The sequence below is a fragment of the Amphibalanus amphitrite genome, unplaced genomic scaffold, assembly GCF_019059575.1.
Source record: "Amphibalanus amphitrite isolate SeventyFive unplaced genomic scaffold, NRLGWU_Aamphi_draft 001815F_arrow, whole genome shotgun sequence".
In the NCBI taxonomy this organism is placed as follows: Eukaryota; Metazoa; Arthropoda; class Thecostraca; order Balanomorpha; family Balanidae; genus Amphibalanus; species Amphibalanus amphitrite.
This window is the reverse complement of record NW_024883308.1, coordinates 1-23,106: the sequence shown is the minus strand read 5'-3', so window position 1 is coordinate 23,106 and position 23,106 is coordinate 1. Positions and strand designations below refer to the sequence as shown.

General features: G+C 50.8%; 2 protein-coding genes across 2 annotated transcripts; one reads left to right on the top strand and one right to left on the bottom strand.

The window, feature by feature from the left end:
* Window positions 1-6,091: 6,091 nt before the first annotated feature.
* Window positions 6,092-15,956, top strand: LOC122375313. The gene is made up of 7 exons (XM_043354624.1): window positions 6,092-6,208; window positions 9,260-9,430; window positions 12,161-12,386; window positions 12,559-12,686; window positions 13,165-13,254; window positions 14,610-14,835; window positions 15,414-15,956. The coding sequence occupies exons 2-7, from the start codon at window positions 9,342-9,344 to the stop codon at window positions 15,543-15,545; spliced, it is 891 nt and encodes a 296-aa protein (XP_043210559.1). The 5' UTR covers window positions 6,092-6,208; window positions 9,260-9,341; the 3' UTR covers window positions 15,546-15,956.
* Window positions 15,957-17,755: 1,799 nt separating this feature from the next.
* On the bottom strand, window positions 17,756-21,886 carry LOC122375308 (leukocyte elastase inhibitor-like). Its single transcript, XM_043354619.1, has 2 exons — window positions 20,722-21,886; window positions 17,756-18,291 (listed from the first exon to the last, which is right to left on the bottom strand). The coding sequence occupies exons 1-2, from the start codon at window positions 21,493-21,495 to the stop codon at window positions 17,878-17,880; spliced, it is 1,188 nt and encodes a 395-aa protein (XP_043210554.1). The 5' UTR covers window positions 21,496-21,886; the 3' UTR covers window positions 17,756-17,877.
* Window positions 21,887-23,106: the final 1,220 nt, after the last annotated feature.

Sequence of the window (23,106 nt, the reverse complement as noted above, 5' to 3'; positions counted from 1 at the left end):
ATAGCGCGAACTGGTGCTTACCCACATACTGCACCCGACTGACAAACAGTCACACCAGCTACTCGAGGAGCCGCTCCCTTCACCTCAACAATGGAGCCGGAGTTCGGTCGAAGTACATTCGCGAGCCTGTGACCTAAGAGTGACGTTATGTCTGATCGTCAGATCACGTGCGGCAAGGTGAGAGTCCTCTCGATCACGTACTTAAAGATCAGGTTCTGATGGGGAAACGACAGCGGCACAATAGCCGACAGGAGCCGGAAGATCGCTACATTTACGCAAATATGTTCTAACGTAGGTATGGCTACCTCTCGCACTGTTACACAGAAAAATACAAGAAACGGACAGGCGCTTCTGTCTAAAAGTATAATGCGGTGCAGCAGCAGGCCGACAGTGTCTCCATCGACGGTGGCGACGGCGGGCTCTGCCGTCCCGCTCGATATACCTGTTTACCCGAGCGGTGAAAACGGTGGCCTGCAGCGCCGCTGTTTTTCCAGACCCCCCTATTGAACGCGGGATGTCCTAAAAACGACCCTAACATGAGGAACAAAAACACATCGGTCAACTGCGGTTTGGATATGTGCGTGCCTTATTATCAATATTGTATTAATTAGTTGAAAAGAGTACCTACTTTCAAATGATTCCAAAAGTTATTTTCAGTGATCGGGCGCCTGCGAGGCTGCTTTAGTCTCCACTCGTGAATGTCTGGGACGCCATGTCCCCTTTTCCTCTATCTTTGGAAGTTTTTTTTTTGCCGACGCTTCTCCGGGCCCAGCGTCGTTCTGTTCCCGGCCGCACGTTACCGGGGAGGGGAGGGGGGGCAGACGTTTGTGGTGCCGCTCCGGCCCTATTCCGTCCCCACAGCCCTGTCGCCGCTGGGCGTAGAGTGCCGAGCAGCCTGGCACGCCTGCCGCCGGCTGTTTGGGCTCAAATCGGCCGCTGGTGTCCGCGTGCCCTGCCAAAAGTGCCACGGTGTAAACACATTGGCATCGCCACCCACAGAGTCCAGTCTCGGCGCACAGCACACATACATACATACAACGGGGCAAGGATCTTGACGTAAATGGGGGTTAAAGAAGGCTGCTTTTCATCCGGTCAATTTTATCAGTATTTTTCATTAACCCGCGCCCGGCTGGGGGTCCTGGATTTCCACGCCCTGCTGGGGGGTTGTTTGAACACCCCCCTTCTAACTCGGCTCCTGGGCCACGTAGCGATACGCGGAAGGCGGTGTTTAAAAGAGCGTCAAAAATAATGACGAAATCACATCGGTCAATTTTTTGGTCAGGTCAAAGGTCAGGTCACCAGAGGTCATTGAAGGCAAAATTTCGCCGATTTCCAGGTCGAATGTCGACAATTTCCAAGAAGCCAACGCATAACTCGGGAACCAATAGAGCTACAGCGCCGCGGAAAAGCGCATTCGATAGCCCTATTAACCCGCGCCGGGCCGGGGGGTGTTTGAACACCCCCCCCTTGCGGTTTTTCGCAGATATCTCAAAAACGGCGGCGCGGAGCGCCGCCGTTTTTGGCACACCTGTTCGTGCATCTTTTCCGCACATGTTGTTAAAATTTCAGACCCAGGTCACCTTAGGTCAGGTCACCAGGTCACGCCAAGTGACCTCACCTCAGAAAAAATAAGAATGCTCGTCATAGCTACACCGATTGATCGATTGCCTTGAAACTTTCAGCGATTGATTAGAGCAACATTATCTATAAAATGTATATCTCGGAATTTTGATATCGGTGACCTAAGGTCAGGTCGATTTTGCGATTTTGCGATTTTGCGATTTTGCGATTTTGCGACCATTGTCAATGGGAGAAAATTGAAAAGCGTTTGTTTTGCACGAACGCTCTTCTAGACACTCTCAAACATCGAGATGTAGGTAAAATGGACACACTGAACCGGAAAATGGCAACTATGACCTCTCGTTATGTCCCGGAGGTCATCTCAGGTCACGAACAGAATCTAACAGTTTTTCGCTAATAACTTCTGATAGAGACGTGCTAGAGCGCTGAAAACGCCTTAGATGTGTTCGGCTCGACGTTGCGGATCGACTGATATGCAACATGACCTTTTCCGGTCAGGTCATGACCTTGACCTGAGGTCAAATTTTCAAGTTGACCTTTCAAGGTCTAATTATAGTTCATTCCACGCGTCTCGACGAGAGGATCACGATGGTGGCAAAAGTAATGTCGTGGCTCTTTTGAGTCAAAAGTTATTGCCGAAAAAACGTTTTTCGTAAAAACGGCTATTTTTGGAGTTTTTGCCCTCTGGAGGCTAAACCGTTGACCTGAGGTCAAATCTGAGAACAATACTCAGAAAGGTCTGTAAAAGGGCTATCGAATGCGCTTTTCCGCGGCGCTGTAGCTCTATCGGTTCCCGAGATAGCCGTTGGCAGTTTCCAAAATGTTGAAATAATAGACATTTGACCTTTGGTGACCTCTGGTGACCTGACCTTTGACCTGACCCAAAAAATGACCGAAGTGTTTTCGTCCTTATTTTGGACGTTCTTTTTCGATTGCCGCTTACCGCGTGTCGCTACGTGGCCCAGGAGCCGAGTTAAAAGGGGGGAAGTTCAGACACCCCCCCGGCCCGGCGCGGAATCTCAGAGCACCGGCCCGGCGCGGGTTAACGCTCTTTCTGAGTAATTTTCTCAGATTTGACCTAACGTCAACGGTTTCGCCTGCAGGGGGCAAAAACTGCAAAAATAGCCGATTTTTTCGGAAACAGTTTTTCTGCAATAACTTTTGACCCAAGCCTTGTACGAGCTTACTTTTACCGGCATCGTGTTCCTCTCGTCAAGACGCATCGAATGAACTATAACTTGACCTTGAAAGGTCAACTTGAAAATCTGACCTCAGGTCAAGGTCATGACCTGACCGGAAAGGGTCATGTTGCATATCAGTCGATCCGTATCGTCGAGCTGAACACATCTAAGGCGTTTTCGTCGCTCTAGCATGCCTCTATCAAAAGTTATTTGCGAAAAACTGTTAGATACCATTCGTGACCTAAGATGACCTCAGGGCATAAACAGGGGTCACGGACACCATTTTCATGTTCAGTGTGTCTAAACCACTTGTAATTCAGTGTTTGGGAGTGTTTATAATGTCTTTCGTCCAAAGAGGCGCATTTAAATTTTCTCCCATTGACTTATAATGGGGAGGTCGCAGAATTGACCTGACCTTAGGTCATCGATATCAAAATTCTGAGATATACATTTTGTACATGCTATTGCTCTGAATGAAACATCTCTCTGTCTCTCTCTGTCTCTGTCTCTCTCTCTCTCTCTCTGTCTCTCTCTCTCTCTCTCTCTCTCTCTCTCTCTCTCTCTCTCTCTCTCTCTCTCTCTCTCTCTCTCTCTCTCTCTCTCTCTCTCTCTCTCTCTCTCTCTCTCTCTCTCTCTCTCTCTCTCTCTGTCTCTCTCTCTCTCTCTCTCCCTCTCTCTCTCTCTCTCTCTCTCTCTCTCTCTCTCTCTCTCTCTCTCTCTCTCTCTCTCTCTCTCTCAAACCATGGATAGCATGCACATCAGTCGGTTCGATTTATTGGCTCCAGACTGGCGCCCCGTCCGCCTCAGTGGCTCAGGTATGGCGGCCGGATCACTGGATCGCTGTATTGTGCTGGACCGCCGCGCTATGGTCCGCTCCGGAGTGAGAGCCGGGCTCCGGCGGGGTCGCCATCCGCTCTCCACGGGGATGGATGGCAGTTGGAGGGCAGTCCGAGTGCAGTCAAAGCCGGTAGCCGAGGACAAGAGTCGGTCTAGATGCTCAGTACAAAAGACGCTTATTTCACTCAAGGTTCTTCCGTCCTTCCAACTTTATGGATAGAGAAGCTGAAGCTAGATTTTTTTGGAATCGAGTTTTGACCTTGCCTTTGAGCACTTCGTCTGCCAGGTTACTACTTCGAACATATGCATAAAAGAGACTGTGGCAGTTGAGGGCAACTTTATGCGAACCGACGTGTTTCGACAAGGAATACATACTATCTGGCGCCCTTATATTTGCATCGCGACTGTTTTTCAAGTTATTCGCAAATGATGCGTGGATGAGCAGGCCTGTGAGGTCACCAGTATACTAGCGACTTTAACCCTCACCCGCACATGGGGGGGGGGGGTTGCCACCCCCAGGTAGTTTTTCTATTCTGCACTGACCATTTTTACCCTCGCCCGCACATGGGGAGGGGGTTGCCACCCCCCTCCGGTAGTTTTTTCTGCTCTGCACTCAACATTTTTAGAGCTAGAAGCCTGATTTTTCGTATAACTGCTCCTCTATCCTTTCTTGATATCCACTAAAAATTTCAAGTTTCTGTGTTTTTTTTTTTTTTTTTGTTTCGGAGGTATGACTTTGTTCTCCAGGTCATGTCATGACCCAAATGACAAATACCTACCTAATATCTTGCGCTGACTATGGGTCTTGTGAGCTTTTGACGCCTTGATTTCGGCCTTTTTTGCCACTCTTACCTCCCACCTATCATGGAACATGTTGTTCGACGATGTACAGATGTCAAGGTCAGGGTCAAGGTCAACCTAAGTCATCTAAAATCATTGCGTCTTAGGCAAGTTGAATTTACTTTTCTTGAAGTTTCTTTGACTGTATTTTTGGTAAAAACTTCTCATTTCATGATCTCATGTAATATGGACACATAAACAATCGATGTACACATCAGTATACACACAGATATACACAGACATAGAAACACATATCACTGACCTTGACATAACTTGACCTGACATGACCTCAGCAGCAAAAACCTGATCGGATAATGCGACAAAGAGGTTCTAGCTGGCTTGGCACCACAAATCGGCATCGTCATAGGTATATGATGAGCAGCGCACTTGATATCCAACGTTGACCCAAAACAGCAACATTTTTTAGTTTGACCTGACCTGGAAGGTCAATGACTGACCTGAGAAGGTAACACTGGATATCATTGGATTCGTCTCTTCCCAAAGAATCTTTTTGGTCTTCACCGCGAAGCTCTCCAACAGGAACGAAATGGCGGGGGGTTGGCACACACCCCCCCCCCCCCCCATGTGCGTTCTGGGATGGGAAAATGGCATGTGCGGGCGAGGGTTAAAGCTAGAAGCCTAATTTTTCGTATAGCTGCTCCTTATTCCCTTCTCAGCGTCCCCTGAAAGTGTCAGGTTTCTGTGGTTTTTGGTTTATGAGATATGACCTTGTTTTTTAGGTCGTGTCATGACCCAAATGGCCAAAACTCAATATTTTGCGTTAGCTATGGTCTTGTGAGTTTTTGACACCTTGATTTCTGTATGTTTTTGCTAGTCTTACCTCCCACCTATCATGGAACATGTTATTCGAAGATGTGTAGATGTCAGGGTCAGGGTCAAGGTCAACCTAGCTCATCAAAAAACATTGCATTTTAGGCTTGCTAAATTTACTTTTCGTGAAAGTTTTTCGACTGAATTTTTGGTAAAAGCTTCTCAGATCATGATCTCATGTAATTGGGACATACAAACCAATCGGTGCGCACATCAGTATACACACAGACACATACAGACATACAAACACATATCGTTGACCATGACCTAGCTTGACTTGAAATGACCACAGCCGGTAAAAACTTAGACGCTCCCCATGTGCGTTTTAGGATGGGAAAATGGCATGTGCCGGGCGAGGGTTAAAGTCGGGTACCATTATCTTCCTCTTTTGAACAGATACATGTCAACTAGGGGTCAAACGTGATGGTGAGTCATAGGTACCTCGGCTCACTTACCGTCGAAGGATGCTCAAAGTGATGAACCGGCAAGGTTAATGGCCATAAAGAAATGGAAAATTCTCAAATCTGACCTCATTGATAATTGTATACCTACATGTTTGACTCTGCAGCGGTCTCTTTTACCTTGCAGATTTATTTACTCATCGAATGGAGGATATGAGGGCTGTGATACACTGGTCTATCAGGATTCATTCCTGATAAAAAACTGTCGATTGAATGACTTTGTCTCTTGAGACGTAATGACCAAGCACTTGAGGACAATCTACTCCGCTGGTATCGGAGCCGGTCACCCGATGTCAATATCGGTTCGGGGCCCTCCATCGCGCCGCCCCTCCCCGCTGGCCGGGGAGACGTCCTCCGCGCGTACCCGGGCGTCTGGCCTGGCGTCACTCGTCAGTGTGCCACCGGCGCAGGTCCCGTCAGCACCGGTCCAGCGGCCTCCCGCAGACAGAGCGACCAGCGGCGAGCCAGCGCACACCGGTGAGAACGCTGCTCGTCTGCAAGCATATAGTGCGGAATTGAAACGGGCACTGGCACCGTTCCGTCGTTTCCATCCTCAGGATACTGAAATCCTTCCCCTCGACGCCGCAACCCCCACTCCGGGCTGGACAGGCACCTTTATCTCATGCGGGCTGCTCATTTGGAGCGGCACCGCTGCTCCCGAGGGAGCGCACCCCGTAGCAGGGGGCAGAGAGTGCTGGGGGGGGGGGGGGCTGGTCGGCCTGTCCATTTGGACGCGCTCAGCCCCGGTTACTCTCTGGGGTGTATGCCTAGACCAAAGTCTCCCTCTAATTCCTATCATCCTTCAGGCTCTGAAATGGTCTTGTCAGGTCGAAAGAGCTGAACCCAACAAAACAAAACAAAATGGGCACTGGGAGCGACCTTATATACAGAGCCATGTTTGCTATTTATGACATTTGGTAACAGTTTAATGATAAAGCGGTTAGCGAATGTATGTATGTACGTCGTATATCCGTAATCTGATTCAATGAAACGATCCCGCAGGAAACATCACTTTACTACGGACTAAAATGCGCAAAAATGCCGTTATGTACAGTGCTTCAAGGACTACAAATTGCAATTTTGTGTTATATAAGCACCTTTTGATAAAGGTATTAGGTAGGTATCCAATAAATAGGAATCAAAATAAATTACATGAAAGAAATGCAGCCAAAGAAACTATTGAAAAACACATTGTTTCAATTCACATGAACGATGAGCTGCTGACATTGCCATTGCTGCCAAACTCTCGGACAATCATGAAGTAATAATATAGTATTCAGCTTACATGCACATGGAAACCAAATACCGGGTAGACAAGTTGGGCAGCCATCCGAGTATTTTTGTTGAGGGCCGACCTGATCGGGGATACCCTAGTTGCCAAACGGCACTCAAATTTCCACTGTACGATATGCTGGCAAGCCGTCTACAGCTGAGCCCACACAACCGACTGATGTGGCCTATTGCATAATACTTGGGAATATAAAAGACTACATTGCGCTACTTTAACCCGGCAGTTGCTGGGGTATTTCGCCACCCACCGTTTGCTGGGGGGGGGCGTTAAACGCCCCCAGCCGATAACTCGAGAACCAATAGGCGCAGCGAAACGCACGAGGCGGCAAACGAAAGAGCGCGACGAGACGCTTCAGACGAGTACTTTAAAGTTGAATTTTGAGGTCACAGGTCGGGTCAAGGTCAGGTCAAACACCTGAAATCGGGCTTTCAGTAGCATGGACTTCAGGACTTCGCAATGGGCGCCTCTCGTCATAAACTCTGTCCAAACGGTGCACAATCCATCATATAAGGCTTACAAGAGTGTCAGCTCCATGTAGGGGTCAGTCAAGCATAGGTCAGGGTCAAGGTCAGGTCAACCGGGTAGGCACATATCCCCGAAAATCAAAGCTGATATACGCAGCCTGTGACACATGTTTTGTAGGTAATTTGGGGCGTAGAACACGATGGTGACATTCATTTTATCATATGTGTACGTGTTTGGCTCAAAAAGTTCAATTTAAGAAATGCATGTATCATGGTCGTGAAGTAGTCACGAAAAATTGCCAAGATTCAGTTCAAGATTATGGAAAATGCGGAACGATAATCAATAATCGAAGATAGCCATTTGATTGATCATGGTATTGGCAGTCTAATGGCGTTTACGGCATGTCTGTATGTCTATTCTGTGATTTTATATGATTTTTTGAACATATGCCGTTTTTGGTCGAAAACTCAGAAATCATGACGTCACTAAAACCTCGATATCTCAAAAATTTTCCAACCGATTTTTTTGAAACTTTGTCACAATAAACTTCAATCAATTCCCTACAGGTAGCCAAAATTTGGCGCGCCTGCGGCGCGCCGTTTTTATGCTATGGCCCGGCGAAAAAAGTGGGGGCGTTTAACGCCCCCCCCCCCCCCAGCAACTCGCGGGTTAAGGGTTAGGTATCAGGCAGAACTTGTAGATCACCACTAGTTCGAGGAGTAAATCTCAAGCAAATTGTAGTTGCCGGTTTTTCTCCTGATTAGATTATTCGCTTCGGTATATGTACCTACTTAGGTAATGGGGTGTAATATAAGTACCAAAAAAACTATATAAGTAAAAGAGAGGATCATGCTAAGTAACCGCTAAACGAGAGAGTACATTGAAGACATGTAAACATCATTGGCTCAGCTGTGATAGAAGCCTATTTGGAAGTTATACATTGTTGGATATTTCAATGACGCACCTTTCTCACCTCCCCCGTCCCCCCCCCCCCCAATCCTCCTCACCACACCTCCTATCCTATCCAGCTCCCCACCGCGGGTGGTTGGTGGGCAGTGGGTATACCTGGGCTGGGCCATCTCCGCTGGGGCTGCAGAAATCCATAGAGATGGAGCTAGTCACCGGTCCGACACTGCAGCTCATCGCGCACATATGGGCCATGGGGATTAACGCCGGCCTACCGCGCTGACGGTCTGACATGTGTGCGGGTGGCACTTGGAAATCGACTTACCACCAGCGCTCGTAACTGAGAAATGTGCAATTGTGCATAGCGGTTATGTCAGATGTGATGTGTTTTTTTTTTCAGCAAAGGCATTGTGGGTCGCAGACGTTTAGCAGAGGACGGGGGAGCACCATCCCTATTTCGGCGAGAGGAAAACTATTAGCGAGAAACGACTGTTCGAAGCTCGTGAGGAGGTCTATCTATTTAGCGCCGGTCGTTTTTTATCAGGTCAAAAATAACATAGGCAGATGTCGTCAAAGGTCAAATTATTTTGATTTCACTATAACGACAAACAATACTTCACAAAGGGCGGCGTAGCTGGTAAAATAAAAGAGCAATTTGAAAATACGTAAAAGCAATTGTTGAGTTTTAATGAGCTGTTGAATGACCTCTCAAATTAAACTTGAAGTAACGCTTTGATCCTAGGAGGTAAAAAAGGTCATACTGATTTATTTTAATCACATTCTATCTACAGTCGAGTGAGTCCGGGCTGCAGAGGGGTAGGTACCTATATGGCCGTCAGATGTGTATTCGTGTGTTCCGCTCGCAGAGAGCCCCCCGCACTGCTCGGACCACCGAGCCGCCGGCGCCGCTCCGCCATCGGTGCCTGGGCCAGCCGCCGCCGGCCGGTCATGGAGCAGTCCGAGATCGCCCAACTGCGAGCCGTCTGGGAGCTCGTCGAGCCCGACAAGGTCAACCACGGCGTGGAAATCCTCATCAGGTCAGTGGCGGCCGGAATGAGAGCATCGGGTTATCTTTTACATAGTTAACTATCCTGTATAGATAAATACAATGACCCGCCAAACACTAATGCAGCACATACAGTTGCACACATTTCCACATTCCAAGTAGCAAGCACAATCGAAGGTCTGTTTCCATTAGTTAAAGCGTTATTCGTTGGAATTATGTTTTTGTGTTGAAAAGTAAGTCGTTGCAGAGTCAGAGAGATTAAACTATTCACATTCTTCCAGTTCCTAATGAGTCGTTTTCGCCCGTTGTTGGGCGAAAATGACTCATTAGGAACTGAACGCCCCTTTGGCGTTAAAACGCCCGTTAAATGGCGATTACTGATCATCGATGCAAGTTCAGGCATAATGTATGTACACATAGTACTTACTAGGTGCAACGGTCTGACCTGTAGTCCACGCAAAGCACCACCACGTCGGGACCTCGGTAACGGACAGACGCACCCTCCTCAAATAGTAATATAGATCCTATGTACATTGTACATCTACATACTATGTAGTATGTAAATGAGGCGTCCTCCCAATAGTTCTAGTAGATAGCTAAAATTGTGCATACTAGTGAGCCTGACTTGCTATTGTTAGTCGGTGGTCTTTATGATGCGATTGATTGGAAGTGAATAAAACGTGTAAATGAAGACACGAGGTGTTCGTCAAAGTTGCATTTAGTTTATTGAACCCGCCACCAACGATACAAAATCGGCTAAGCCCGAATTGCCGACCAAAGGCTGAGCTGGCGGTGCTCAGGCACGCGGAATTTCACTCCGTCATAATAAATGCGGAAATGATGGCGTGAAAAAAAAATTGGATAGAAGCTCAACAAAGCGATTCCTAGACACAATGCATTATTTTCATTGGCTTTATCTAGCTCTGTCGATTCAGAGACCACAGCGGAGTGGATCAATGAGAGGTATTTCGTCAGCCGGCGCTCTTATATAGAAGCCGCGCGGTACATCGGCCTGAGATATTGTCCGGTAGGCCCCTGCAGCGGTGACCTCAGAGTCCGCGCCGGCGACGGATCAGAGCGGCGCGCCGGCCCGTTCAGAGGCGCTAATGCGTGGTGACGTCGGCCGGCGGCCGGCGGCGCCTCCTTGTTCTTCGAGATCGCCAAGGACGGGCCGGGAGGGGGCGGCGCCCGCCCTGACCCGGCCGCCGCGCCGGTCCAACGTGCGACCACTTCCGCCGGCACTGTCACCGAGACCTGCGAACGCCCAGTCACTTGGCAGGGAGTCGGGCGGCCGCGATGACTCGGCATGTGTCGGCCGTAGCCGTTCGGAAAACTGGGGCGGCGCCGCCACTGCACGAGCGTCCTGACAAAGTTCATATTCATCATTAGATGGAAAAAATTAAACTGGTTAGGGTGGGACAGATTATGTCCCGTTTAGTTTGCACGGTAATCCGCATGGCAACCCAAAAGTGAAATTCATGTAGGTGAGCTAACGCCGTTAGTAATCGCGGACCGCGGCCCGCCCCGCATGACATAGCAGGCGCCCGCGTTCCTTTCCATAGCATCCCCAAAGGGCGATGATGGCCCAGCTGAGGCTGAAAGGGAACTGTCAAAATCAGAAAGCATGCAATGGTCTAACTCCTTTCCTTGCGCTGTGTAAAGGACGTAACACTAGAATCTGACTCTAGAGTGGTCATGGTCCCCATGGGTTGCGGTGGCTGTCAGTAATCAAAGGTGTGTCCCCTGCAGCCGCTGACACCTCGTGGAATGGGGTCCGGTGGAGCCGTCTCACATGGAGCGCCGCAGCCAGGGTCGCAAGGGAAGCGCGGCCAGGCTGGGGCCGTGTGACGGGCCGGGTCAGGCCTGGGCAGTCAGCTCGGGGTCAGGGAAGAGCGCGGCCGGGTTCAGGGAGCAGTGTGGGCAGGACGGTGTGTGACAGGCCGTGGCCCTGTGCCCAAACTAACCCGCGGCGTAAATCTACCGCCGTCTCCCGCTGTCATCTCTGCACCTTTCACTGACACGGCGGGACGCCGAACACACTTTGTGCTGACGGCTGACAGCCCACGGGGGGTTGAGGGTACCCGGGGGGGGGGAGGCTGACGGTCCACCGTGAGTGGAGGACAAGGATGCCTTTAGATGTAGGATATGCAATTCCCCTTTTTCTGATGCCGAGACTGTTGTATTCTGAAGAAACATGTCGTATGATGAAAACGTCAACAAGACACCGGTTCCTGCAAATGCCGTCATGGTTAAACAGTCGTAAATTATACGAGCCGTGACCAAACCTTATTCTTGTTACATGCCGCGTGTTACGTGGTCTGCCGTCTGCTAAGGAAACTGGCCTCTCAGCTCCAGGAGCGTTAATCCTTTCCCTGTGAGATACGAGGACATGCAGTGCTGTGGTTATTCCGACTGACGGGAGCATTATCCTGCTCAGCTTCCGTTTTATATCTGATCAACTCAGAATCTATCCAACTGGCCTCAGATCGGAGTTCAGAACGTCTTAAATCAAACGATCCTTACACGGTCATTAAACGGCGTTAAGATTGCGACCAACAGAATGTGACCAGCTTCTCTTTCTTTAAACATTGTCTTCAAAAGATCTAGCTGCTTTATGAAGTGACAAAACATAAATGCACACGCCATGCGATAGCAGCTAATGTTTTTAATATAGCAATCGTTCAACAGTTTTTTTTTTTAATTTGCTTTGCTACGCGCCGCTTCCATGCAGCGTTCCACCCCACGTCCGCCTCCTCTGCAGGCTGTTCGACCGTTTCCCGGAGACCAAGGCGAAGTTCAAGCGTCTGAACACGAGCAGTGCCGAGGCGATGCGCCAGTCGGCGCGGGTGCGCGCGCACGCCGGCCGCGTGCTCGTCTCGCTGGGCTCGGTGATCGCCAGCCTGGAGGACGCCGAAATGGTGGACGAGACCATCTTCCTGCTGGGGGACAGTCACAACCGGCGCGGCGTCACACCTGACGACTTCCAGGTCAGATGTCCGAACGGATGAAACTCTATATAGGTACAAAGAACGCCTATTAATGTTATTTTTGGTTTATTAAAACAACGGTGGACGACGAAGCATTCAGAACACATAGGTCTGATAACTATATCGTTAAGTCGTTTATCAGAAAATAGCATGTCGAGTAACCTTGTTTCAGAAATTTACACTGGTGATGCTGGATTATCTTTCTGAAACATTGGGCGACGCCTATCCTGAGGAGGCCGCGGCGGCTTACAAGAAACTCATGGATATCTTCAACACGAAGATGGGTCAACATTTGAACAAGTGAGTAGTTACATGCTAAGGCCCCATCACTGTAAAAGGCACCGTTTTGCTGCGACACAAAGAAAAATAACGGTGCTGATCACATGATGTGTAGTCAGCACACCTTTGTGGTTTGGCTCACGGCTTTTCCTTTTTGGAGGGCTTTTGTGTTGGTATGATTTGTATTTTGTAAATTGTGTATGGTAGGTAATGGCTTTATAATTGATCCGTTTCGTATCGGCATACTGAATGGCGCGGACCTGCATCCTATGTGTATAGTATGTATTGTGTATGGGTAGATATGGTTGAGTATGTGCGTCTCTTTTCGGCAGTCATGCGAAATGTGTCACTGTGTAATGTGTATAGGTATCACTCTGTCCACCTTATGTCAGCAGACGAGCGATGCGGGCCTGCTGGGTAGGTGTACTGTATAGGTACCTATGTGATGTGTATTGTGCATGGGTATGCCTGACTGGCTGTCTCCGTCTCGTGTCGGCAGACTGAGTGACGCGGACCTGCAGGCGATCCGCTCCGTCTGGACCCTGGTCGAGCCCGACAAAGTGCAGCATGGAGTCGAAGTGCTCATCAGGTGAGCTCAGTTTACGTCACTGCTAGGTCAGTGGTAATATTGGGCATATGTACAGCCTGTGAGTTTTGATGTTAACAGAATACAAATTAAGCTCGGTCCTGTTACATCTCTGTGTATGTGTGTAAGGCACCCTCATATTTCTTATTAATGAATGAATGAATGAATGAATGAATGAATGAATGAATGAATGAACGAACGAACGAACGAACGAACGAACGAACGAACGAACGAACGAACGAACGAACGAACGAATGAATGAATGAATGAATGAATGAATGAATGAATGAATGAATGAATGAATGAATGAATGAATGAATGGATGAATGAATGAATGAATGAATGAATGAATGAATGAATGAATGAACGAATGAATGAATGAATGAATGAATGAATGAATGAATGAATGAATGAATGAATGAATGAATGAATGAATGAATGAATGAATGGACTGGATCCATCCGACATCTTATTGGCTTATTACGCAATCATTTGGCTCCAGCGGCAGCCGTTTGGCTCATTACGCATCCCTTTGGCTTTGGCTTTGGCCCATTTTTCGTCTCGTTTTCCCATTGCGCAGCCCATTGGCTCCGTCGGCAGCTCTCTGGCTGATTACACAGCCCTTTGGCTGCGTCGGCAGCCTGGTGACGCCGGCGGCAGTGTGTTGGCGGCGCGGAGGACGGGGTGGTGGCCGTCTCAGACGCCACTCGGCGGTGTGCGTTGGTGCTCCTGAGCCGTTTGTTCTGAGGGTGGGCCGCCCACTGGCCGTATCGGCGCTGGCTGGCCCAGCGCGCCGCGCCGCGGCCCAATCTCGCAGATCTGAGGCGCCGACAGCGGTGACGCCACGCCAGATAAACCGCCGGGCCGGCCGGGCGGCGCGCGGCTGTCGGCCGCCACTGGGCTCCTCCCCAGACGGCCTCCTCCGCGCTATGATCGATGGTGCCCGCCCCTCCGGCCGCCGCAGTGACTTGCACCCTCCACCCCGCCGAACAGCCGCGCACCACGACTTTTCTCATGGCCCAATGAGTGAGCGGAGGGGTGGCAGGGTGGCCCTGGGCGCCAGGGACACTCCCCCCGGGCCAAACGTGATACCATTACATTTTCCGACTGGTCATGCGACTTGGGGTCTCTGTTCAGTATAAATAAAACGCCAGCGTGGCAAGCGTGGTTACCCGTGCTCTGCAGCGCCTCTTTAGGACGTTTTATCCCCCATGCACGATGTACAGTCTTGTTATTCTTTTGAATGTGTCGTCTCGACGTGCTCATCATCAATCGTCAATTGAATCTTCTCATCAATCGTCAAAAACTCATCAATTGAAAAATTAACATACGTAATAGCTGAATGTGTTTCTCTGCAGACTGTTCGACCGTTTCCCGGAGACCAAGGCAAAGTTCAAGCGTCTGAACACGAGCAGTGCCGAGGCGATGCGCCAGTCGGCGCGGGTGCGCGCGCACGCCGGCCGCGTGCTCGTCTCGCTGGGCTCGGTGATCGCCAGCCTGGAGGACGCCGAAATGGTGGACGAGACCATCTTCCTGCTGGGGGACAGTCACAACCGGCGCGGCGTCACGCCCGGTGACTTCCAGGTGAGCCCCGCCGTGTCGGTCCGCGCCACTTACCGACTGTCGACGGCGATGGACTCTTAGATCACATTACGGAAGGAGAGCGGCCAACCAAAATACCGCTCACATCAATTCTTTTGAGAGAAAAAAAAATGTTGAAAATTGCAACAAAATAAAGCTAAATAAAACTGAAAACACAAAGCCTATGTCGCTAAAGAATAGGTCCATTTTTTATCCTTGCGAAAATAACACTGGGCCCATGGAATCCATGCGTCTACTTCCAGCTGTCTCGTAATTCAAGACGGCGCCGCGACGCGTTCCCCCCACCGTCGCCACTTATAAGCTAACAATGCCGACAAATTGATGGATCATTCTGTACACAAGGTCATATGTCATTATGACAAATAACGTCTTTCACACATTCGTAGAGCCCAAGAACTACTGCGCTACACACATCACCCAACGGAATGAGTGCAGCCGGTGTCACTTCCGCAAAAATGCTGCACAATCTCGTTGCGAATTGTACAGTCAGAAACCCTCAAATGTGCCATTATATTCCGGTAGGCTGTGCAAATGAACAGTGTCTTCGTCTGTTTCTGCAGAAATTCACCGTCGTCTTCCTGGACTACCTGACGGAAACTCTGGGAGACTCTCTGACGCCTAACGCCGCTGCCGCCTACCGCAAGCTGATGGACTCCTTCAACAACAAGATAGGGGAGCACCTGGACAGCTAGCCGGTGCCGGGTAGGGGAGCACCTGGACACCCAGCCGGCGCCGGGTAGGGGAGCACCTGGACAGCCAGCCGGTGCCGGTCAGCCGCCCGGCTGCTCCGCCGCTAGCTCCCAGTGGTGTCGGGCCGCGGGCCGCTGCAGTGCCGGGCACGGCTCCGTCATAGTGCACTGTTATAGATTGCGGTGCTCGGGGGTACGCCGCGTACCTGACGGAACACCTGTTACTGCAGCAGTTTTTACACAGCTTTATCGACCACGGTTAGTGTGTGGAACGTATTGAGAAGTATTCAAGGGGCGAGCCTTGAGAGAGAACCCAAGGTCTTGCATTGTTACTCAATGAACAACTTCCATGTTTACTAACAACTTATGAATGAATGCATTTCAATGACTTTAAATAAAATAACTTCGATACGAGACGACACATTTCATTTCCAATCCTTTGAGAGCTCAGTGGTGGCTAGTTGTGGGATCGCTGAACGGCCAGTCAATTTTCACCGAGCTCTAACGTCACCAAATCATACACTAGAGCAGCCTGGGGTCTGGAGGTCCCGCAATGGACCCCACACTAGAGCAGAACAGTATAGTCCGGCTGTCACTGCATGTAAGGCACTGGACCACACGAGCCGCCCTGGGGTCTGCCAGTTACCATGTATGGCACCGGACCGTAGTAGAGTAGCCTTCGGGTCTGGTGGTCCTTAAATAGCATCGGACCACACAAGGGAAGCCTTCGCACCTGTCGGTCCCTAAATAATATCAGACAACGCCACTGATCCATGTGACGATCCTCCAGAGTAATTAACTATTAATCTCATCCACTGATCTAGCAGCGTTCAATAGACCGAGTGACCGAGACCGAGAGACCGAGTCCAATAGACCCGACCCGAACGGCGCTGTCCGTTCGGGTCGGGTGCGGTAGCAGAACCGCAGCGTTTGTATGTGGGCCGACAAATGAGGGTGCAGACTAGTGCTGTCAATTTCAGAAAACGTGTGTCCGATGTCCGTCCAATGTCCAATACTTACGTCGACTGTCCGTCCAAAAATATCCAAGCCAGCCATTTGTCCAAAGATGCCCGACACCTACGCAATATTTACTACACTCAACACTGTTATTTAATTTGCTTTTAATGTACCATTACCAGCTCAAAAGTGTTATCATATCGAAAGCTGAGTTTTCTTAAAGCCAATCAATGTTAAACACGATTACTTTATAAAAATGTTGAGGTGTAGCAAGCGATTGTCCAAAGTTGTCCAAAGCCTGCTGTCATTGTCCAACCGAATTCCGAATTAGACATTGGACAAAATCGGAATTCCGAAAATTCAAGTTCCGATTGACACCACTAGTGCAGACCACACCTGCAGCGGTGCGGTCCATGTGCCGGTACATCGGGGAGATCAGACCCGAGCGCCATCTGGGTCTGGGGTCTGCCGCCAGACGGAGCTCCGTGCACCATTTAGGGAGGTGTGTACAAGGAGACACGGCTACCCCCAGTTCCCGAGGTTTAGCACCGTGTGCTCATATGCATATGCACCTAGTCTATAAAGATGCAATGAAGCAGACCAGAAAAAAAGCAAGAGAGGCGAACAGCAATGCAGCGCCACAAAATCGTAAGTAAGCGTGTTCAAATGATTCCTGTTCGGTCACACAACAACCACTCAGGTCAAGTTCTGTGGAGGGTCAAGTGGAGGGTCAAGTTCAAAATTCACGTGTCCACTTTTTGTATGAGTTTTCCAATCAGCTTGGCCATCGGAAAGCGATTTCCCCTATGGATATCCCCTTTTAGCAATATACATAATAGCCGTTTTTACGACGGCCATCTGTACACATTTGGTGCACATCTGGTACAGATTAGGTGCATTTTTGGTCAAATCAGGTTCAGTGTGTCTCTTAGCAGCTATCAGATAGGGCTGCTCTAACTGCTTATATGCCTGCTTTGTCATATTATCAGAGAGCATCATCGATTAAAACACTGAACTAAATTCATATGAAATGAAGATATTTGCTGTAAAAGAAATTAGGTGCAGATTTGGTCAAATCAGGTGCATTCGCCGGATAGCCCGTCGTGAAAACGGCTATTACCTACCTACATAGGTAGGTGTACGACAGAAGAAGCAATTAAGCGAAACAACTTCATCACGCGTAGGACGACACGTGATAACAAAGAAAAATATCACAGCAAAGCTTTTACAGACCTTTTATTAGATGCATATAGTGGTGTATCACAGAATAAGACTGACATTAAGTTAAGCGCGACTTCGTCCACAAAGGACGGCGATCTGCGAGATAAATTACACCGGGAGATCAGGCACCGTCAGCTCATCTTCATCAGTGCACCGCTCACTCGGGCTTGACGTAACGGCCAGAGAACAAAACCAGACCGACCTCGTTGTCAACGATAGCGAAGAAGAACGGGTGGTTGGCAAAAAACTCGAAGTTAGGCACAAAGCACATTAACTGCATGACCATCCCCGTGGCGGCGGCCGCCTCGGTGCCTTCTTCGTTGACCTCAATGAAGGCCTTGTGGACTACCTTGGACACAAACAGGTCATTGTTGCCCGATATCTTGGACAGGTCCGCCGAGTTGAAATCAAACAAGTCAACGATGCCCAGCTTCTTCAGATGGTCCTCGAGGTTGTAGGACGTCTCCAACTTGAACTTGGGGATGCTGATGGTAGTCTTTTCACTGTGCAGCTTCTGCATGATGGACTGGACCGGTGCAGTGGCGCAGCCAGGATTTTGTTTCGGGGGGGTCATCGCCTCCAAAGCGGGCCCCCTAGTGTGCGGGCCCCCACCCATTTTTTAGAATCTCTCCATATTTCATACACATTCTGCTGAGCGGGCCCCCTTTACCTGCACGATAACCCTGAGCGAGTTTGAATAAGAAAATGTGGATAGAACAATAGCTCGGCAATCACCCGGTGTTCAATCTTTACGCAAATTGACCACGACAGAAATATGTTACTATGACGTAAGAATTCGTATCTTTCGAGGCCGAAACGTGCCCCTTCCGCAATATGCATAGCATACCTATATGCAATCGGAACTGTTGCCTGCTTCTGTCGGACAAGATACTAGTTCCATGTGCCTGTCCTAAGTCACCTATTGGCTGCTGTAGTAGATTGTGCCCTTATTCTTCTTCATTACGTGAATTCGCTCACAAGAAGTTTTAACCCTCGCCGGCACAGGGGGGATGGGGTTGATGCAACCCCCTAAAGTTTTTTTTCGCGAATTACTCGCATAAAAAGCGGCTGATCGCAACGTAACTTTTAGTACCCTCGCGTTGATCAATTTTACACCTATCCTAGAATTTTCATGATCCTGACCCAAATAACTTTGACCTTCTTTCCGAGACCATGTTTGGCCAGAATTGCGGTTCGGCGTATGCCGGCTCGCATTAGCTGTTTGCAGTCCTTTCGCGGTTTCAAGCGTTCAAACATGTGATTTGATGTTGCTCCCATGCATAAGGGTGGATGTCAATGTCACCTGAAGGTCAGATCAGGTCATTGACCTATGAGGACCTCAGTACACTTCTCAAGCTATGCATGTTTCTAGGCTAGTTTTTGCTAGCTGAATTCGAATTTAGCAGCCATTTGAACATTTAAGAAGTAGTTTTGGTGCCTTCGTAACATGTTACGAAGCTGTCAGAGGCGGTTGACACGTATGCACTACGAATACCCGTCACGATCCCTACTGGTTGACCTGACCTTACCTGACCTGACCCGACCTCGCCTAAATGTATAAAGACATCATCTGTGATCAAAACTAGCATAATTTGTTCATGACTTACTTAATCACACGGGTTTTGCTGCATAACCTGGTACGTTTGACTATTGAAAATGGCATAGATGAAAAGAGCATACAATTTTGTCCAAGATCCAATCATCGCTTTTGCATGACGAGGAACAATATTCTTAAAAATATAAATGTTTCAAACCTCTACATAGTAATTCATCGATGGCCTTCATTTTTCAATAGGTAACTTTACGTCCTTAATAAATTACGTCCTTAACCTATGTTATAAAATACACTTGGCATGTTCTATAGAATAACGCATGGTTATCAGACACGAGCACCTCGATGCGATGGATATTTTTCCCAAACCAAAATACTTAGCCGTCAAAAGGCAATCGACCGAAACGGATACATAACCCACGGAGTACGGACACAATAGCAGCCAAACGCCCACCGATCGAAAATACCCCTTATTCGCGTTGCGGAGCAAGCGGGTCACCCTAGCGGGCCCCATTTACCCGAGGGCCCGGGCCCTATCCACACGGGGGCCAGGACCACGTCCACCCGAGGCTCCGGGGCCCGTCCACCCGGGGCTCCGGGGCCCGTCCACCCGGGGCTCCGGGGTCCGTTCACCAGGGGGCCCGAGCCCGATCCACCCGGGGTCCGGGCCCCGTCCACCCAGGGCTCGGGGTCCGTTCTGCCGGGGCCCGGGCCCCATCCACCCGGGGGCTCGGGCGTGGGCCCGTTCTCCTAGGGGCCCGGGCCCGTTCTCCCGGGGGCCCGGACCCGTTCTCCCGGGGGCCCGGGCCCCATCCACCCAGGGGGCCCGGGCCCGTTCTCCTGAGGGTCCGGGCCCGTTCTCCTGAGGGTCCGGGCCCGTTCTCCCGGGGCCCGGGCCCCATCCACCCAGGGGGCCCGGGCCCGTTCTCCCGGGGGCCCGGGCCCATCCACCGGGGGTCCCGAGCCCCATCCACCTGGGGGCCCGGACCCGTTCTCCCGGGGGTCCGGGCCCCGTCCACCCGGGGCTCGGGGCCCGTTCTCCCGGGGACCCGGACCCATCCACCGGGTGGCTCGGACACCATCCATCGGGGGCCCGGGTCCCATCCACCCAGGGGGCCCGGACCCGTTCTCCCGGGGGCCCATGGTGTCTCCCAGTAGGTATGTATTTCTCGAAGCGGGCTCGTCCGATTAGATTAGGACATCCTCTCTCTCTCTCTCTCTCTATCTCTCTCTCTCTCTCTCTCTCTCTCTCTCTCTCTCTCTCTCTCTCTCTCTCTCTCTCTCTCTCTCTCTCTCTCTCTCTCTCTCTCTCTCTCTCTCTCTCTCTCTCCTCTCTCTCTCTCTCTCTCTCTCTCTCTCTCTCTCTCTCTCTCTCTCTCTCTCTCTCTCTCTCTCTCTCTCGAGCGGGCCCCTGATAGAAATTTCGGGGGGGTCAGCTGACCCTCTGACCCCCCCCTGGCTGCGCCACTGGACCGGTGTGTTGGCAAGCTTCTCCTCCAGAGCCTTCAGTCCGTCCTTCTTGTCGGGCAGCAGCAGCAACATGCTGAACCGCCGGCCCTCGTACGGCAGCTCCAGAGCCTTGCAGCCGAGGTCGGAGAGCACGCCGCAGTTGAAGCGCTTGCCGTCCATGAACATCATGTCTGTCTTCACGGCGCTGTCTGGAGTGACGAAAAAGTCCTGCTTCTGCGTCACCTCCTTGTCAAACTTCTCTTGCCACGAGCCCTTGAAGTAGATGGCATTCACCAGCACCAGGCGCACAAGTGCGTTCAGGGCACTCGGATCGATCAAGTCCTTGATTTTCCCTCTCGTCAGTGACTCCACGTCATCATTGATCAGTTTGCTTGTGCCGGCCGCGTCTGCAAAGTCCACGCTCTTCAGCTCGCTGAGGTACTGGTTCTTCATGAGCTCGAGGTAGCTGTCCAGTATCTTGTAGGAGTTCTGGACGTACATCTTGTTGGCGGTGCTGAGTGTGACGTTCGGCGGGTCGTTCAGCTTGGCCAGCACCTTGCCGTAGCCGTCGTGGAGCGACGCGGCGTCCTCGGGCAGCGCCAGCGCCTGCCGCAGCTGGAGCGCCGTGTCGCCGCCGGCGCCGCCGAAGGCCATGGACAGCGCGGTGGCGATGCTGAACGGCGACAGGAACACGTTGTCGTCGCCGGCCGCCTCTGCCAGCACTCGGTACAGCCGGGAGGCCGCCTGCGCCTGGTGGTTGACCACCGGCTCCATGGCGCTGGGATTGGTCTGAACGGACGGGCACGAGTCGAGACCGAGGGTCGGTCCAGCGAGCAGCAGCAGCAGCAACAGCAGGGGAGCCGGCGCGGCGCTCAGACACCGACTAGGACCGGCGGCGGCCGGGTCTGGTGGGCGGCGTCCGGGAACACCACGCTGATTCACTACGAGAAGTACGCCACTTCACGGCCACGGCGCTCAACAACGTGGATGGCACCGCTCCGCCGTCACCTCTCGGCCGCGCCAGCCGTGCCCCGATGACCTCACCCACCCACGACACCGTCGGCTGGCGGCCGCCGCATGCGCCGCTGGTCGGCCCGATAACCGGGCGACCAAAGCCGTAGCGCTGGTAATCGCACACGAAACGCGCTGCGAGTCCGCCGCTGACCTTGGCGTGGTGCCCGATAGGAGCGAGAGTCGGCTGACGGTCTGCTGCGGGCCGGTGGCGCCGCCTCTGGTCGAGCGAGCTGCGCTCCTGGCGGCACCTATAGCCAGTGCTCTGTTCTGAACTCTCTCTGTCCTGAGCTGACCTCTTGGGCCCGTTACCTCAGTTGGTAGGACATCAAACGATTGATGTATGATCAGACTATGTTATCATTGCTGATTGATTGACTAGGCAGGTCATTGCATTTTTAACCTTCGCCCCAGTGGGGGGGGGGGGCATATGTACCACTCTGTCGCGTTTTTTTTTTTGCGTGTGAATAAGAAACCGCGGCGCGTAGCGCCGCACCGCTTGGGTATCTTTCTCTACATCAATTTTGGACAATGTGTTAAATTTTTGACCCCAGGTCATGTCCGGTCAGGTCACCAGGTCAAGTTAGTCGCCCCAAAAGGCGTTACACTGGTAATAGGTAGGTAGGTAACGTTTCGACGGCGTACCACAACCGGCAAACCGTCCGGCCTTGTGTGCCCCCGTTGGACGCGCGCGTTGACCTCAGATGATCGGTGTGACCGGCCACTGTCAGCACCCGCTGTCAACGGGACACGTTAACCCGCGCCTCGTTGGAGTCTGCCGAGCAACGCGCCCTGTTGGGAGGGGGGACAATTTGCCCCCCCCCCCCTAAGATCTCGAGAACCACGCATCATAGTGACAAGCAGCAAACGGTGTTGGATAGCCCCAACAGGGAACTACCTTGTAACCTAATTTCATTGACCTAGGTCAAACCGATGGCGTCACAGGTCAGGTCAAATGTCAATTTCACCGTTTACAGGCATTTCAAGAAATGCGTTGTAAAATCGAGCAAAATGCATTCAGTTATCGTTGGGGAATTGTTCGTCAAACACATATTTTGCTATCTGAGGTCACTGCTACCAGGTCAGGTCTCAGAAGACGTCAGGTCACCATGAGGGTCACAATATGAAAATGTCCTGTGATGCATGTTTATGGTCCATTATATATGCCAATGCAATTTTGTCGGTCAAGCAGCCTTTGGGGCCAGTTAAGATTATGTTCTGGTGAAGGTCAGGTCATGGTCAGGTCAAATTAGGTCAAATTTCAAAGTTGATATTTTTGCATGAAATGGTATCGATTCGATGCATATCGTCACGGGAAGTTCAATGGTGGTCTAGTTTTGCCTACGTGGTCTAGAATTGCTAAAAATGAGTTTG

Coding starts and splice junctions, on each gene's coding strand:
- LOC122375308 (XM_043354619.1), bottom strand. CDS start 21,495: ATGGAGCCGGTGGTCAACCACCAGGCGCAGGCGGCCTCCCGGCTGTAC. Junction 18,292..20,721: donor AGTGGCGCAGCCAGGGGGGG/GTCAGAGGGTCA, acceptor TTGGAGGCGATG/ACCCCCCCGAAACAAAATCC.
- LOC122375313 (XM_043354624.1), top strand. CDS start 9,342: ATGGAGCAGTCCGAGATCGCCCAACTGCGAGCCGTCTGGGAGCTCGTC. Junction 12,687..13,164: donor ATGGGTCAACATTTGAACAA/GTGAGTAGTTAC, acceptor TCGTGTCGGCAG/ACTGAGTGACGCGGACCTGC. Junction 13,255..14,609: donor GGAGTCGAAGTGCTCATCAG/GTGAGCTCAGTT, acceptor GTTTCTCTGCAG/ACTGTTCGACCGTTTCCCGG.